This window comes from Neoarius graeffei, chromosome 16, assembly GCF_027579695.1.
Source record: "Neoarius graeffei isolate fNeoGra1 chromosome 16, fNeoGra1.pri, whole genome shotgun sequence".
NCBI lineage: Eukaryota > Metazoa > Chordata > Actinopteri > Siluriformes > Ariidae > Neoarius > Neoarius graeffei.
The window spans coordinates 21,896,288-21,912,273 of record NC_083584.1 but is presented as its reverse complement, the minus strand read 5'-3'; the positions used below and the strand labels follow the sequence as shown (position 1 = coordinate 21,912,273).

At 43.1% G+C, this 15,986-nt stretch overlaps 1 protein-coding gene across 1 annotated transcript in view; it reads left to right on the top strand.

The window, feature by feature from the left end:
* Positions 1-12,619, top strand: part of sh3bp5a (SH3-domain binding protein 5a (BTK-associated)) — a 63,858-nt gene extending 51,239 nt beyond the window's left edge. The window contains exons 4-9 of the mRNA XM_060942014.1: positions 1,406-1,570; positions 5,806-5,936; positions 8,701-8,743; positions 8,983-9,202; positions 9,310-9,636; positions 11,822-12,619. Coding sequence (XP_060797997.1) covers positions 1,406-1,570; positions 5,806-5,936; positions 8,701-8,743; positions 8,983-9,202; positions 9,310-9,636; positions 11,822-12,000 — 1,065 coding nt within the window. The 3' untranslated portion in view covers positions 12,001-12,619. The remainder of the gene's footprint in view (positions 1-1,405; positions 1,571-5,805; positions 5,937-8,700; positions 8,744-8,982; positions 9,203-9,309; positions 9,637-11,821) is intronic.
* Positions 12,620-15,986: the final 3,367 nt, after the last annotated feature.

Genomic DNA, 15,986 nt, shown 5'->3' with positions numbered 1-15,986 from the left:
AGACACACAGAGGAGAAGCAGCTTGTTACTTCAGCAGAGAGCCACCTGGACAGATTACAGTAAATAAACATCTAATTTTTGCATGAACACACGGATTCTATGTCAAACAGTGTTGTAGTCGAGTCACTAAACCTCAAGTCTGAGACCAGTCTTGAGTTCCCAGTGTTCAAGTCCAAGTCATTAAAGAAAATTTCGAGTCGAGTCCACTATTGATCCGAGTCTAAGAACAAGACTCCAACAGCACCATTTGACGGTGTCTGTTTCCGCACCATTAACATTAGTTTGTTCCTGAACATGATGTATGAACAGGTGAATGTGCTTCTCTTTATCAGGGAGTGTGAAGTATTCTGTCAGAGATGGTTGGGAGACGGATGTAAGTGCAGAAGGTGGCACGGTGGTGTAGTGGTTAGCACGGTTGCCTCACAGCAAGAAGGTTCTGGGTTCGAACCCAGCGGCCGGCGAGGGCCTTTCTGTGTGGAGTTTGCACAATCCAAAGACATGCAGTTAGGTTGACGTGGGGCGGCCTTGGGCAAGGTACCGAACGCCTGACTGCTCCCCGGGCGCTTTGGTGTGGCTGCCCACTGCTCTGAGTGTGTGCGTGTGTTCACTGCTTCAGATGAGTTAAATGCAGAGGATGAATTTCACTGTGCTTGAAGTGTGCATGTGACGAATAAAGGTTTCTTCTTCTAAAAAGAAGGCGTGTTTATTAATACAAGTGAAGACACAAACAATCCAGAACGGCAGGCAAAATCGTAAAACAGGCAATAGGTCGAGCTATCATAGACTCGGCAGAATCAAAGACAAGAAACAGGAAATCAGGAAACCAAACAAGGTAATGTGTCAGCAACGCCGCTCAATACTTCGCAAAGTAAGTGCGTTTTCACAGTTATTATATAGGCGTGCTGATTGCGTCTTAATCCTGTGCAGGCGCGAGTCGTTTGCAGCGCGCCCGAGAGTCTATCTGATGCACGCGCCAAGGCGCCTAGGTGTGACACTCTTCCATGAAATTAGTACAAAATTAATGTAGATATAAATATATCTTATGCCAAATTATTATGGCATGTTACAAAAAATAAAGAAAAAATCAGAGTCTCCACTTTAGGAGTCCGAATGCAGTTAATGCACGAATCAGAGTCCAAGTCCGAGTCATCAGTGCTCAAGTTCAAGTCAAGTGTCCTTAAAATTAAGGCACGAGTCAGACTTGAGTCCTACAAGCCTGATGTCAAATACATACCGTACGCTTAAAGCAATACATATTGAGAATGCAAGGAGAAAAGAAACTCCAACCACATTCCTTTGCAGGTTAAGTTGGAGATAAGAGCCTTGTTTTGAGATCTGGGCATGTTTAAACACCAGGTCCGAGAGGCTTCTTGACACTCTTTTTATTTTTGTGCGTCTCCCACAGGCTCAGGTGGAAGCTCAGAGGGCCACACAGGAGTTCCAGCGAGCTATAGAGATCCTGCGAGCGGCGAAAGAAACCATCGCTCTGGCTGAGGAGAGACTCCTGGAGGAGGACAGTCGGCAGTTTGACTCGGCCTGGCAGGAGATGCTCAACCACGCCACCCAGAGGGTGAGACAGGACACAGCACAGAGAGCGTAGACTACAGCTAGATATTATATACGCACCACTATAACTGCCATTGTAACTGGACAACTTCAGGAACCAACGAAACAAATTCTGAAACTATGATGTTCCTTTGCTCCCTTCACCATCGTCCTCAATATATTTATGTGGATTCCTTTCCTCCTGACTGTGATTAATATTATTAGTTTGATGTGCTTCTTTATTCTTTATCTAATACCTGATTTGTGTAGGTCAGTAACCATCTCTCAGATTTTTTGGTGACACGTCAGAGGGTTTTCAGCTAATTGGATGTAGGGCGATGAGCTTTTGCCATCACACAGCGTCCGTCGGTCTGTCCACAATTCACAAAAATCACTACTCCTCCCTGTTTTCAATGGATTTTGATTCTGATTGTTTTGTTTGGAAGATCTAATCAGTCTGCACAATCGTTACTCCCTGGTTTTGTGATTGATACGGCCGTGTGAGCTACTGTGTCGCTGACGCTCTGGTTTTTTATCCCCCCGGCATATAATGTGGGAGGATATAGCTATCGCTCTGTCCGTCTGTAAATATTTTAGTTTCCGGAGCATAACTCAAAAACTATTAGGATTTTTTTTTCAAGAAACCTGACGGTTATGTTAAGTGACGAAAAGAGTTGCCTTTTGACATTTTGGGATTTCTGTGATATTTTTTTTTATTTTTGCCGTATTTCCATGGTAACCAATTCAACTATGTCATCTCCTGATGACTCTTGTTTAAATTATAAGAAAGGGTGCAAGCTCATAATTAGTCAAAGGCAACAATACAGCTTTTTTCCCCTCCAAGGATGATAATTGGGTTGCATTAATTTATAAATATTCTGTGAGGATGACAATACTTTTGCCACGTTTTTGGAAAATAGTAAAATTACTACGATTTGAAAATGAACTTCGTGCTAATGGTAAAATTTTGCTATAGGAAAAGCAAGTAGTTTGAATGGAAAACCTGAATCGTGTGTAATATTTCATCTCATCTCGTTATCTCTAGCCGCTTTATCCTTCTACAGGGTCGCAGGCAAGCTGGAGCCTATCCCAGCTGACTACGGGCGAAAGGCAGGGTACACCCTGGACAAGTCGCCAGGTCATCACAGGGCTGACACATAGACAACCATTCACACTCACATTCACACCTACGGTCAATTTAGAGTCACCAGTTAACCTAACCTGCATGTCTTTGGACTGTGGGGGAAACCGGAGCACCCGGAGGAAACCCACGTGGACACGGGAAGAACATGCAAACTCCGCACAGAAAGGCCCTCACCGGCCACGGGGCTTGAACCCAGACCTTCTTGCTGTGAGGCGACAGCGCTAACCACTACACCACCGTGCCGCAGTGTGTAATATTTATCTCATAGAATGATTATTTTTGCTTATTTTCATGAAGGGTGCCAACTTCCAGGGTTTGACTTATCGTAATTAGAGTCAAGTTACCGACTCACAAATGTATCCTTTCTGATGAATTCAGCCGCATCCACGTGAAGTCTACATCATCTGTTGTTCTTGAGTGCAAAGTCTCTAAGCAACAAAAAACAAACCCAAAAAAAACCCCCAAAATGAGTCACAGATTAGTCAAGTCACAGTCATTACGCACAGGACTCGAGCATGACATCACTCACTCTCAGTCCCATCCCAGTGACAGATCAATTTTCAAACCTTTTTATACACAGTACCAGTCAAAAGATTGGACACACCTTCTAATTCAATGTTTTTTTTCTACATTTTTATTAATTAAGAGACACTTCATGTCTTAAAGTAATGATGGATGCTGTTTCTCTTTACTTAGTCAAGTGGTTATTGATATAATATGGATTACTACAGTTGTGGTGTTGAATAGGGCTGTTTACTGTATTTTTACTATTTACCGTTTGATCTCAAACGCATTAATAAGTCGAGAAATTGCACTAATTAGCTTTTGACAAGGCACCTGTTAATTGAAAAGCATTCCAGGTGACTCCCTCATGAAGCTGGTTAAGATAATGCCAATAGGGTACAAAGTGTCAAGGTAAACGCTGGATACTTTGAAGAATCGGGTGGCATGGTAGTGAAGTGGTTAGCACTGTCGTCTCACAGCAAGAAGGTCCTGGGTTTGAGCCCAGCGGCCGGCGAGGGCCTTTCTGTGTGGAGTTTGCATGTTCTCCCCGTGTCTGCATGGGTTTCCCCCACAGTCCAAAGACATGCAGGTTAGGCTAATTGGTGGCTCTAAATTGACCGTAGGTGTGAATGGTTGTCTGTGTCTATGTGTCAGCCCTGCGATAATCTGGCGACCTGTCCAGGGTGTACCCCGCCTCTCGCCCATAAGTCAGCTGGGATAGGCTCCAGCTTGCCTGCGACCCTGTAGGACAGGATAAGCGGCTACAGATGATGGATGGATGATGTCTAACACTTTGAAGAATCTAAAATACGAGGGTGGGCTGAAAAGTTCATAGCCTGACTATGATGCAGTGGTTGAATTTGACCAAATGTGGTTTATTTTCCCCTGCAGTCCACACACTTCCTTCAAACGGTGTTGCAGCACTTGGATTCCCATGATATAGAAGCTCTCATCCTGATGCTTAAAAAAGTCCTCAACAGCAGATATGACCTCATTGGTCCGATACCGCTTCCCAGCCAAGTGTTTTTTCATGTTTGGGAACAGAAAATAGTCAGAAGGGGCCAAATCAGGAGAATATGGAGGGTGATCAAGCAGTTCGAAGCCACAGTCACGCACAGCAGCCATTGGCCTGGTGAAACAGGACCCCCTTTGTCAGTTTTCCAGGCCGTTTGGACTTGATTGCCTTTCACAGCTGCCTCAGCAAGTTGGCATAATATTCTCCATTGATAGTTTGGCCTTTCTGAAAGTAGTCAATGAACACAATGCCCTTTGCATCCCAGAAGATGGAGGCCATCACCTTCCCTGCCGACAACACAACCTTGGCCTTCTTTGGAGGTGGACAATACGGGTGTTTGCACTGAATGGACTGCCGTTTGGTCTCTGGCTCGAAGTGGTGGACCCAACACTCGTCTCAGGTTAGGAAACGTTCAAGAAAACTGGCTGGATCTGCTTCAAAAACTGCCAAGTTTGCCTGCAACATGGCCAGTCTGGTGTGCTTTTGATCAGGCATCAAAAGCTGTGGCACCCACCGAGCAGAAACCTTTGAAATCCCAAGTTCGTTGTGCAAAATGTTCTCTACTTGTGCATGGGAGATGCCTACAGCATTAGCGAAATGATTAACAGTAAAACGTCTGTCATCCATCACCATGTGGTGAACACAGTCGACGTTTTCTTGGGTGGTGGCTGTGGCAGGACGTCCAGACCTTGGATCATCTTCAAGGCTCTCCCTCAAAGCGAGTCAAAGAGTCCCATATATACGTTTGGGTACGTACGTTGGGGGAGTGCCTGTTAGAGAACACGCTCTGTCTAGGCCGTCGGCATGGTGAGGTAGGGTGGCCAGTTCCTTTCCTCGCCGCCTTTGACTTCCCCAGTGTTTTTCCACCAGGTCCCCATTCACTGCTGGGTGGACAGGGAGCGAGCCCCAGATCCCCGTCGAGCCGAGGCTTGAACCGGGGACTGTTCGCTTAGCGGTCAAGCGCACTAACCACTTGGCCACCTGCGCTCCAGGCTCTCCCTACCCCTCCTGAATTCAGCTGTCCACTTTTTCATAGTTGATAAAGCTGGAGCATCATCCCCTAATGCAGCAACCATGTCGGCATGAATGTCCTTGGGGGCCAACCCCTTTTTCTGCAGATGTTTGATAACACCACGGTGCCAAATTTTATCCATATTCACGAAATGTCTCGAGTACTACTTTTCAAAGTCCCGAATTGCTTGTCCACTGTGGGTTTATCTGAAAATAAACAAAACAGCATCAGGAAAGGTTTATTTTAATGCATGCCAAGTTTCATTTCTGTAGCAGAATGAATTTTTTGTTTACCACATAATTCTATATATGTTATTTCATAGTTTTGATGTCTTCAGTATTGTTCTACAACATAGAAAATACAGAAACCTATGAATGAGTAAAGTAGGGGTGTACTAACTTTTGACTGGTACTGTATATCTAATAATTCCTGTAAAGCAGGTGGATACACTTTCGGTCCATGTGATCAGTGGAAGAAGTTTGTAGCACACTGGCTTGTTGTATGTAAAAGATCACCAGGGCCCATGTGTTCAGAAAACAGGAACCTGAATGTTATTAATCAAGGCTTTGCGCTGTGTTGCTGCAGGTGATGGAGGCGGAGCAGAGCAGGACGCACAGCGAACTGGAGCACAGAGAGACGGCGGCTAAATACAACGCAGCCATCAGCCACATGAGACAACTGGAGAAGAAACTCAAACGGACCATCAACAAGTCACGGTTAGTAACTCGGCTGCGTTTAACGCTCAAGTGCCGCACAGAAACGTAGGATAGCAGTGGCAATGTTCGGAGATGATTTGTGATTTTCGAACGCTGCATTGCTGAACATAAATAAATTGCTTTCACCTCGTAAAATATGGAGGACCAGGTCTAAGAATTAACTTAATAACTAATTTAATAAATTAATATTCAATAATAAAATGTAATAATTTTAATACATTACATTAATAAAATTATTAATGTTTTTAAAATTATTAAAAATAACTTAGACATTTATTAAATTGATTCGTATAAAAATACATTAATTTAATAATAGTTTAATTTAATTATTAATAATTTAAAGCTTTACTTAATAAGTAAATTGATTTTTGATATTTAAATGTACAATTGTAAATATATATTTTTTCAGTCACAACACTATACATTAGTATTCTGTATTATTTTCATATACTGTATTACATAGGAGCTGTATCATCAGTTCGCGCTTTTTTTTTATAGTTTTGTTTTTTCTTATTCATTTCTGATTTGATCTTCCTCAAGTTTCTTCACTTATGTATTTATTCGCTCATTTATTTATACCTGAGGATATTTATTGCTGTATATTCTCTTCAGTGGCGGCTGGTAGTCTTTCAAACGGGAGGCTGGTCGGTTACGATATTTCCAGATTTTAAAAGAAAAAAGAAAAAACACATCAATTTTGCCCATACTCTTGCCTCTGATCTGGCTGATTGTTGGCAGGGTCACAAACTGTGAAATAACAGGTTCTTTTGGCCCATTAGCCTACTGTCCAATATACATGATGGTGGTGTTGGGGGGGTATATTTTAACATTTTACATTTTAAAATTGTGGCATGTTGTTTAAAAATTGATCATTATTGAAAGCAGTTCTTTGTCAGGAACCTCAGCAGTAACAGCAGAGTGTTCTGGAATAGGCACAAGCACTGACCTTGGGGAGCCAAACATAGAGCTGGGTGCCACACATTTCATTCAATGATACTTTCCCTATATTTTACTTATTTTGACTGAGAAATGTTTTATTGACAATTTTGATCACCCTTCACTTTTAATCCAGGTCTGTAGTGTGAAATGTTCTCAGCTGTGTTTTTGTTTAAAAATGTTTTCCAAATTGTAGCTGTGTTTAATTCATATCCAGAGAAATATATATTCCAATATAATATACTCAGCATAAACATTTTAAGTAGATTCTATATTTTTGGTCCATCCATGACATATTACTAAAGTAGCCTATTTACTGTTGTTGATGTGGGTCACCAGCCCACGTTTGACCAAATCACGGATCCAGGTTTAATCAAGAGGCATGGCCAACAATACATTTTCCTCATCACTGACCTTGCTGTTAGCCAATTCACTTTCTCGTACCAGGAGAGCTGAAAGGAACGAGTATTATTCCCTACCTTTTTCACCAAGTCAATTTGAGGCGTTGGTCTACCCTGCTCTTTAATTTTAATTTTTTCCTCGAAAGGAAGACTGGCAAATGGCTTCGCCAAAATTAAATCAGCAATGCTTGGCATCCGTGCGCAGCTTTCTTGCTAGCTGACTAGCCCCCTCAAGTTCAAGTTCAGTCACTCAAATAAACAAAATTTCTGGAACTAAGATAGCAAACTTGACAACACTATATTTACACTTTATTTACAATGAAAATATATACAAACTAAAAAAGCTGGTAGAAACTGTATGTAATGAATGAAATCGAAATGTAAGCTGATCTCTTACAATACACCACAGCACTTGCAAATCCGCATAGGACTGAACTGAGATTCACCGCTGCCTGTCTATATTTGAAACGAGCTGTCAATCAAAGAAAATATCCGGCCGCTTTCACCAATCACCAGTCTCCTCGCGGAAAGCTTTGCCATGTCCCTCCCACTGTGAGGCTGGGAGTCCGTGGGACTCCGTGGGGCGGGCGTTTTCGCAGTATTTGTCCAATAATCGTCTTGCATTTTGATATTGAAAGCACATAGCTCCCAAATGCCATTGAAGTCCACTGAGGCTGGGCTGCATCGCGTTGTCATGAGGGGGAAAAATTCACGCGCACATTAGGCAAACTGGGGAAAGTTATAACGGAATGATTTCGCACTGTAGTTGGGTTGAGCACATATATTTCTATGATTCTGGATCTAAAATAGCAATGTTAGAAGGTCGGCTATAACATAAGCCTAGCGCAATTCATCCTACACGATGTTCGTCATTTTTAGGGGAGGCTGAGCCTCCCTCGTTGTCTTGGAGCAATCGCCCGTGATTCTCTTTTTTTTATTTAACTTTATCTATCCATGTGTGTTTAAATTATCATTTTTTTGGTTAACAGCTGACACAAACGACATAAAACATTACAACCACTTGTCAGCGTAGACAAAGTACACGACGTTAAACAGCACAGACGCTGGAGTGTGTTAACGTTTTCTACTTTTGAATATTGACTCCCAGTTTTAAATCTTGATAAAGGTTTACGAAGTACAATCTCTGGTTAGAAAAAGCAGAAATAAAATCCGGCTCACTAGCCGTGCTCTTGGTGCTGGTTGTGTGGTGAATATTTTCCCCCTCGTCCCACCCCGGGGCCTCTCTTTGTTTCTGTGCCTGTGCTGGTGTGTGCAGGCTGATGTGCTCCAGATGTGCTGTCTCTCGCTGGCTTTTAGAGCTCAAGAATGTTTGAGTGTTATTATTGCTGAGCTTTGCTGTTGCTATGGCAACCTCTGTACAGAGTCTACAGTTCCTGACTCAGACCTCTCTCTCTCCCCCCCCACAGGCCATATTTTGAATTGAAGTCCAAATATTATCTACAACTCGAGGTAAGACGAGTTTCTCTCCACTGGTTATGCTTCATGCTTGGTTTTTTTTTTTCACTCACCATTAAGCTTAATCTGACTCTGTACTGTACATTTCAGAAATGTAATGTGATCACAGCCATGGTGTGCTTAGAAAAGGAAAAATATATTAAAATATGGGAAAAGAGGAAAAGACTTGGTGTTTGGTGTTGATCTGTACGTGTATTATTTCTGACCCGTGCTCTCGTCCTTCTTCCCCACAGCAACTGAAGAGGAAAGTGGACGAGTGCCAGGCTAAACTGTCCCAGGCCAAAGCGGAGTACAGGACGGCCTTGCGCAACCTGGAGACCATCTCGGACGAGATCCACGCTCGCAGACGTCTCGCAGCCATCGGGCCCCGCAGCTGTGGAGTTGGGGCCGAGAAAGACGTAAGCGCTGCTGATGACATCAGCAACTTCAAAATGGAGTCAGACGGCATATCCAGTGAGTGTGCTAAAACCTCAGCGGGATTTATTTGAGGGTCACGTGCGATCCAAAACAGGATCGTGAAAGCATGTGTAGGCTCTGACGCAGGTGTGTGTGCGTTGCAGTGATATCCGAGACCTTTGAAGAGGAAACGTGTAATGGTTCTGCCTCAGATGAAGATCCAGAAACCCAGTCCACCTGCATCATGAGCTCCAACTCGGCCCCTGTGGATGTTCCCTGTCTATTTGTCCCCTCCTGCTCATCTCCATACCCTCTCTCGTCTTCCTGTCCTTTCTCGTCCTGCTCCTCTCTTCCCTCGTTCTCTCCCTGCCCTAAAGGTATGGAGCTGCCCAGCCCGGGCTCCCTGGAGGGCTTCGACCGTGTCTCGCCTGTTCTGGGACCTCGCAGTGAGTGCAGCGGTGCTTCATCACCCGAGTGTGAGCAGGAACGAGGTCAGCATCAGCTAAAGATGCTACTTATCTCTTTATAATGTACTGAACTTGCAGATTTATACTTCTTTCACATTGTAGTATCTGGAGGAAAACACATGAATATGCGTTGCTAGTGGTTACAGGCAGATATTCCCCCCCCAAACTGTGTGTTCAGTGTTGGAATGAAAAATAGTACCTGCTTGGATCCAGAAATAAAAATACTGGTTTACCATGTAACCTCTTATCTTACTGTTGGTTTCTTGCTGGAAATTAAATTGACAAACATAAGATAACTTCATAAACAGAGTTTCTACCAACAATTTTTTCAATAAAAAGACATTGTCTAATAATTTACATATAGGACGAGAGGTTCACCAGCTCGACGCCATTTTACTATGAGATCACAGCCTCGGCTCACGTGTGACGATCCCTGAATGACATTTTATTGTAATACTGAAAAAGTGACTTCCACTCAAACTATCAGCTGATGATATGTCAGCTATTCGAGAGGATTTCAAAATCCTCGTTTTATTTTGTCCTACAACCCTGATTCCAAAAAAGTTGGGACAAAGTACAAATTGTAAATAAAAACGGAATGCAATAATTTACAAATCTCAAAAACTGATATTGTATTCACAATAGAACATAGACAACATATCAAATGTCGAAAGTGAGACATTTTGAAATTTCATGCCAAATATTGGCTCATTTGAAATTTCATGACAGCAACACATCTCAAAAAAGTTGGGACAGGGGCAATAAGAGGCTGGAAAAGTTAAAGGTACAAAAAAGGAACAGCTGGAGGACCAAATTGCAACTCATTAGGTCAATTGGCAATAGGTCATTAACATGACTGGGTATAAAAAGAGCATCTTGGAGTGGCAGCGGCTCTCAGAAGTAAAGATGGGAGGAGGATCACCAATCCCCCTAATTCTGCGCCGACAAATAGTGGAGCAATATCAGAAAGGAGTTCAACAGTGAAAAATTGCAAAGAGTTTGAACATATCATCATCTACAGTGCATAATATCATCAAAAGATTCAGAGAATCTGGAAGAATCTCTGTGCGTAAGGGTCAAGGCCAGAAAACCATACTGGGTGCCCGTGATCTTCGGGCCCTTAGACGCCACTGCATCACATACAGGCATGCTTCTGTATTGGAAATCACAAAATGGGCTCAGGAATATTTCCAGAGAACATTATCTGTGAACACAATTCACCGTGCCATCCGCCGTTGCCAGCTAAAACTCTATAGTTCAAAGAAGAAGCCGTATCTAAACATGATCCAGAAGCGCAAACGTCTTCTCTGGGCCAAGGCTCATTTAAAATGGACTGTGGCAAAGTGGAAAACTGTTCTGTGGTCAGACGAATCAAAATTTGAAGTTCTTTATGGAAATCAGGGACGCCGTGTCATTCGGACTAAAGAGGAGAAGGACGACCCAACTTATCAGCGCTCAGTTCAGAAGCCTGCATCTCTGATGGTATGGGGTTGCATTAGTGCGTGTGGCATGGGCAGCTTACACATCTGGAAAGACACCATCAATGCTGAAAGGTATATCCAGGTTCTAGAGCAACATATGCTCCCATCCAGACGACATCTCTTTCAGGGAAGACCTTGCATTTTCCAACATGACAATGCCAAACCACATACTGCATCAATTACAGCATCATGGCTGCGTAGAAGAAGGGTCCGGGTACTGAACTGGCCAGCCTGCAGTCCAGATCTTTCACCCATAGAAAACATTTGGCGCATCATAAAACGGAAGATACGACAAAAAAGACCTAAGACAGTTGAGCAACTAGAATCCTACATTAGACAAGAATGGGTTAACATTCCTATCCCTAAACTTGAGCAACTTGTCTCCTCAGTCCCCAGACGTTTACAGACTGTTGTAAAGAGAAAAGGGGATGTCTCACAGTGGTAAACATGGCCTTGTCCCAACTTTTTTGAGATGTGTTGTTGTCATGAAATTTAAAATCACCTCATTTTTCTCTTTAAATGATACATTTTCTCAGTTTAAACATTTGATATGTCATCTATGTTCTATTCTGAACAAAATATGGAATTTTGAAACTTCCACATCATTGCATTCCGTTTTTATTTACAATTTGTACTTTGTCCCAACTTTTTTGGAATCGGGGTTGTACATTACCTTCACATTAACTGCAACTATGTTCTAAATATGACTTGTGTGTGTGTGTGTTTAGGGGAAAGAGCAGAAGGTGCTGAGAAAAAACCAGAAAACACTACACGGGCTAACGGTCGGAAGAGCACTACTTTGGATGAGGCTGTGAGACGTCTGTCTCTGCAGCACACAGAAAAGAGCGAGACGGACACGGAGGCGTTTAGTGCTGCTGCCCCTCTGCTGCTTCTCAACTCTGTTTAAACTGAAGGAAGGACCTGATCGGATCTGTTCAAGCTCCTGAGTTGTTGTGCAAACGCATCATGTGTCAAAGGATCCTTTGTGTCCAGCCCTCCCACCTTCTTACAGACTGACAGAGACTCAGTTCTCACTGAGGAAGAGAAGGGGAACGGTTTAAACAAGGAAGCCCAAGACAGATGAATAAACGTGTATGCAAACATTCGCATAGAAGTGTTCTGGCATCCTTGGTCACAAAACAAATGGCCACGTCTTCCTGATCTGTGCATCACGTTGCCAGACTGACTGTGTTACTCCTGTGTGTTGACCGTCGCAGTGTTAGTGTGTATAATGTGTGTCGGCTGTGTTGAATAGTAGTATGTACTTTTCTCTGCAGCTATACTCTCTCTATATTTAATCCTACATGTTAGTACAGAACTACAACCTAAAGTAGCAAAGAAATTTATATTTATATTCAGTCGTCTTGTTACCTTTGACCAATGTGTTGGTGTGGCACAGTAATGTATAACTACGTAATAAACATAAGCTCATGGCATACACCATGCTAAGTGTTCAGCATCTCCAAACACACACACACACACTGCAACTACTGATGGTTTTTAATTAAAATCACCCATGTCTAATATTCCCTCCGAGTCTCGCACACAGCGCTGTCTCATTCCTGCTAGAATTGATTTTCATGCTGAATCTGACTCCTGTTTTGTCCTCTATGTTGTTCTTATGACTCCACTGAAACACTCCAGCTCTTACACACACACACACACACACACACAAAAAAAAAAAAAAAAAACCCACTGGGTGAAGAGGCTACAGTCTACATACAGCAATTTCAACTTGACACTATACTCATGTGTACCACAGCACTGTTGGACTGTCGATTTTGATTGCTCAGAAGGTGTTGATTCATTTTCTATAACAGCAGAAAAACCCATCAAAAAGTAATAATTATTCATTTCCGGGTAAACATCATATAAAACATATATAACACATTCCATTCAGTCCCTGATGATGGACCGTAGGGCTGAAAGCTGAGAATAAAACTTCATAAATTTATCTGCAAGACACCTTTTTAAAATTGATTTAATATGATTCCCAAATACAAACAAACTTTGTATATCTTATGTAATATTTTGTTGTTCGAAAAGGGGCCCCTGCTCAGTGAGACAGCACACTTCTAGATCAGATACCACAGGTTCATGAGCAGCCTGCTTCTAAAAGTTGTGAAAAAAAGTTATTTTGAAGTTGAATATTAATCCATCCATCCATTATCCGTAGCCGCTTATCCTGTACAGGGTCGCAGGCAAGCTGGAGCCTATCCCAGCTGACTACAGGCGAAAGGCGGGGTACACCCTGGACAAGTCGCCAGGTCATCACAGGGCTGACACATAGACACAGACAACCACTCACACTCACATTCACACCTACGGTCAATTTAGGCTACGTTTACATAACGTCGAATCAGCGGATCATCAGATTAACGTTCTTAAAACGATTCGCGTTTACACTAAAACCGTTAGCCGTGCACACAGCAACACCAATACACGGATACGCTCGGCTCCGCAGGCATCCTGCGCTCCAAATCACTCCGCCCTGAACAGTGAGTGCCCTCTGGAGGGTGCGCACTCCGGCCCTGCGCAGCTCACAGAGCGCGCGAGTGAAGTGCACAAGCCACGATTCGGGACTGAGCCGCTGTGTGTGTGATCCCAGTGCATATCACTTACCACTTGCAAGTGGAAGGATGGCAAGCCTAAAGACAATCATAACTACACAATGGGCAGTATTTGCATCAGTATTTGCAGTATTTTCATACTTTTATACTCTTTAATGAAAGGTGATACAAGGCGGAAGTCCGCGCCGTTTTTCAGCAGTCGCGTCACATGACCAACGCCAGTGAATCAGGAAGGTGGATGTCACAGTGACGTTGTCCAATGAGACGCCAGCTAGAGCTCAGCACAGCGTATCCGCATATTCTCAATGTTTACACAGCACCGGAGCTGACACGATCTGGATTGAATACGTGGACCCTGGCGGATTCCCGTTTCCCGGCTTTTCCAGGTGGTTTAATGTAAACGGACAGTGCATCCGCGAAGAAAACGAGACAAATACGGTCTAATGTAAACGTAGCCTTAGAGTCACCAGTTAGCCTAACCTGCATGTCTTTGGACTGTGGGGGAAACCGGAGCACCCGGAGGAAACCCACACAGACACGGGGAGAACGTGCAAACTCCATACAGAAAGGCCCTCATCAACCACTGGGCTCGAACCCAGAACCTTCTTGCTGTGAGGCGACAGTGCTAACCACTACACCAGGGGTTCCCAAACTTTTCCATGCCAAGGCCCCCCAAACAGCATTAGCTTCTGGCCAGGGACCCCCTTTGCAAACCCACAGACAATGCTACAAAATATGTAAAGAAACATCAACTTTTAGAATGTTTTCTCTTACTTTTATTCAATAGTCAATAATTGTAACATTTGTTTAGCATAAGAATATTATTAACTAACATGTTTTCAACACAAATATCTTCGCACTGAACAATAAACTGTATAACCTCCTGTAGTACCTGATTCAACTCGTTATCCATCCTTTTTGCAACCAGTGCCTCGCGATGGAGCATGCAGTGTGTGGCCACTACATGCGGGGCCTTCTGCTTAATGAGAGCGGTCACTCCACTGATCTTCCCGGTCATTGCCGCGGCTCCGTCCGAACACACCCCCACACAACGGGTCCAGTCCAATCCGTTAGACTCGATGTAATCGTCCAAAACTTGAAAAATGTCTTTCCCAGTAGTTCTTCTTTCAAGTGCTTTACAAAATAGTATTTCCTCCACAAATCTTTCCTGTGAAATAAATCTGATGTTCACAAGCAGTTGGGCCTCATTGGATAAATCTGTGCTCTCATCCAGCTGAAGTGCGAAGTATTCGCTGGCTCTCACCTGCTCCAACAGCTGAGCAGATACGTCTTGAGCCATATCACCAATCCGTCGGCTCACGGTGTTATCAGAGAGTGGGACAGCATCGATTTTTTTGGCAGCGTCCTCACCAAGCAATTCTCGGACAATGTCTTTGGTGGCTGGTAAAATCAAATCTTCTCCAATTGAGTGAGGTTCTTTAGCACGAGCAATGTGGTACGAGGCTAAAAATGATGCCTTCAGGGCCCGCTCGGGGACAGTAGCTTGCTGGGTGAATGCAGCAGATTGCCTGACCAAATGCTGCTCTTTGCGTCTGAAGAAATCTACTGTTTTTTCAGCATCTGTCAGATGTTTTTCTACCAAGTTACACTGAAGTTTCGAAGGTTTTAAGCACTCGTTTGACAGGGTCTCCAGACAGAGGATGCATTTCGGGCAATCATGGCCATTTTTCTGTATGGCAGTAAAGCCATACTTAATGTATGCTGCCTCATATTTTCGGATTTTAGTTGGCCAGGACTTCTTAGTTTTTTTCGCAGCAGTGTCGTCCACAGCAGGGCTGTTGGTTTGTTCCTTCGGTCTCTTCTTCAAAAACCTGTCCATTTTGCGCTAGCAATACGCTAGCTTGAGGAGCAAAGCAGCTTGATAAATGGCGCAAACTGCAACATCACAGGCAATCGGAGAGATGAGCATGGCAAACATCGTTTTGATATGATGTATTATTATTAATAATTATATTTTATAATACTGATTAAAAAACTAATTACAATATATTTAATAATTATTTTTAAAAAGTTTTTTTTCGCAATTTTTTTGTTATCGTCCCTCCAACTTTCTGAGGCCTCCCTAGCGCCCCCTGGCGGCCCCCACTTTGAAAACCACTGCACCACCATGCCGCCCAAGATCAATTTCTTTTAAAAGTTTGAGAGAAGAGAAAGTCTGGCAATTTCTTTTACTATAATATAATTAATTTAAAGAAAATCAAGGATGATTAACTCAAAAACAATTTGCACTTTTTAAATGTTGTTAATGGGTATATGATCTCTCTCTCTCACACACACACACACACACACACACACACACACA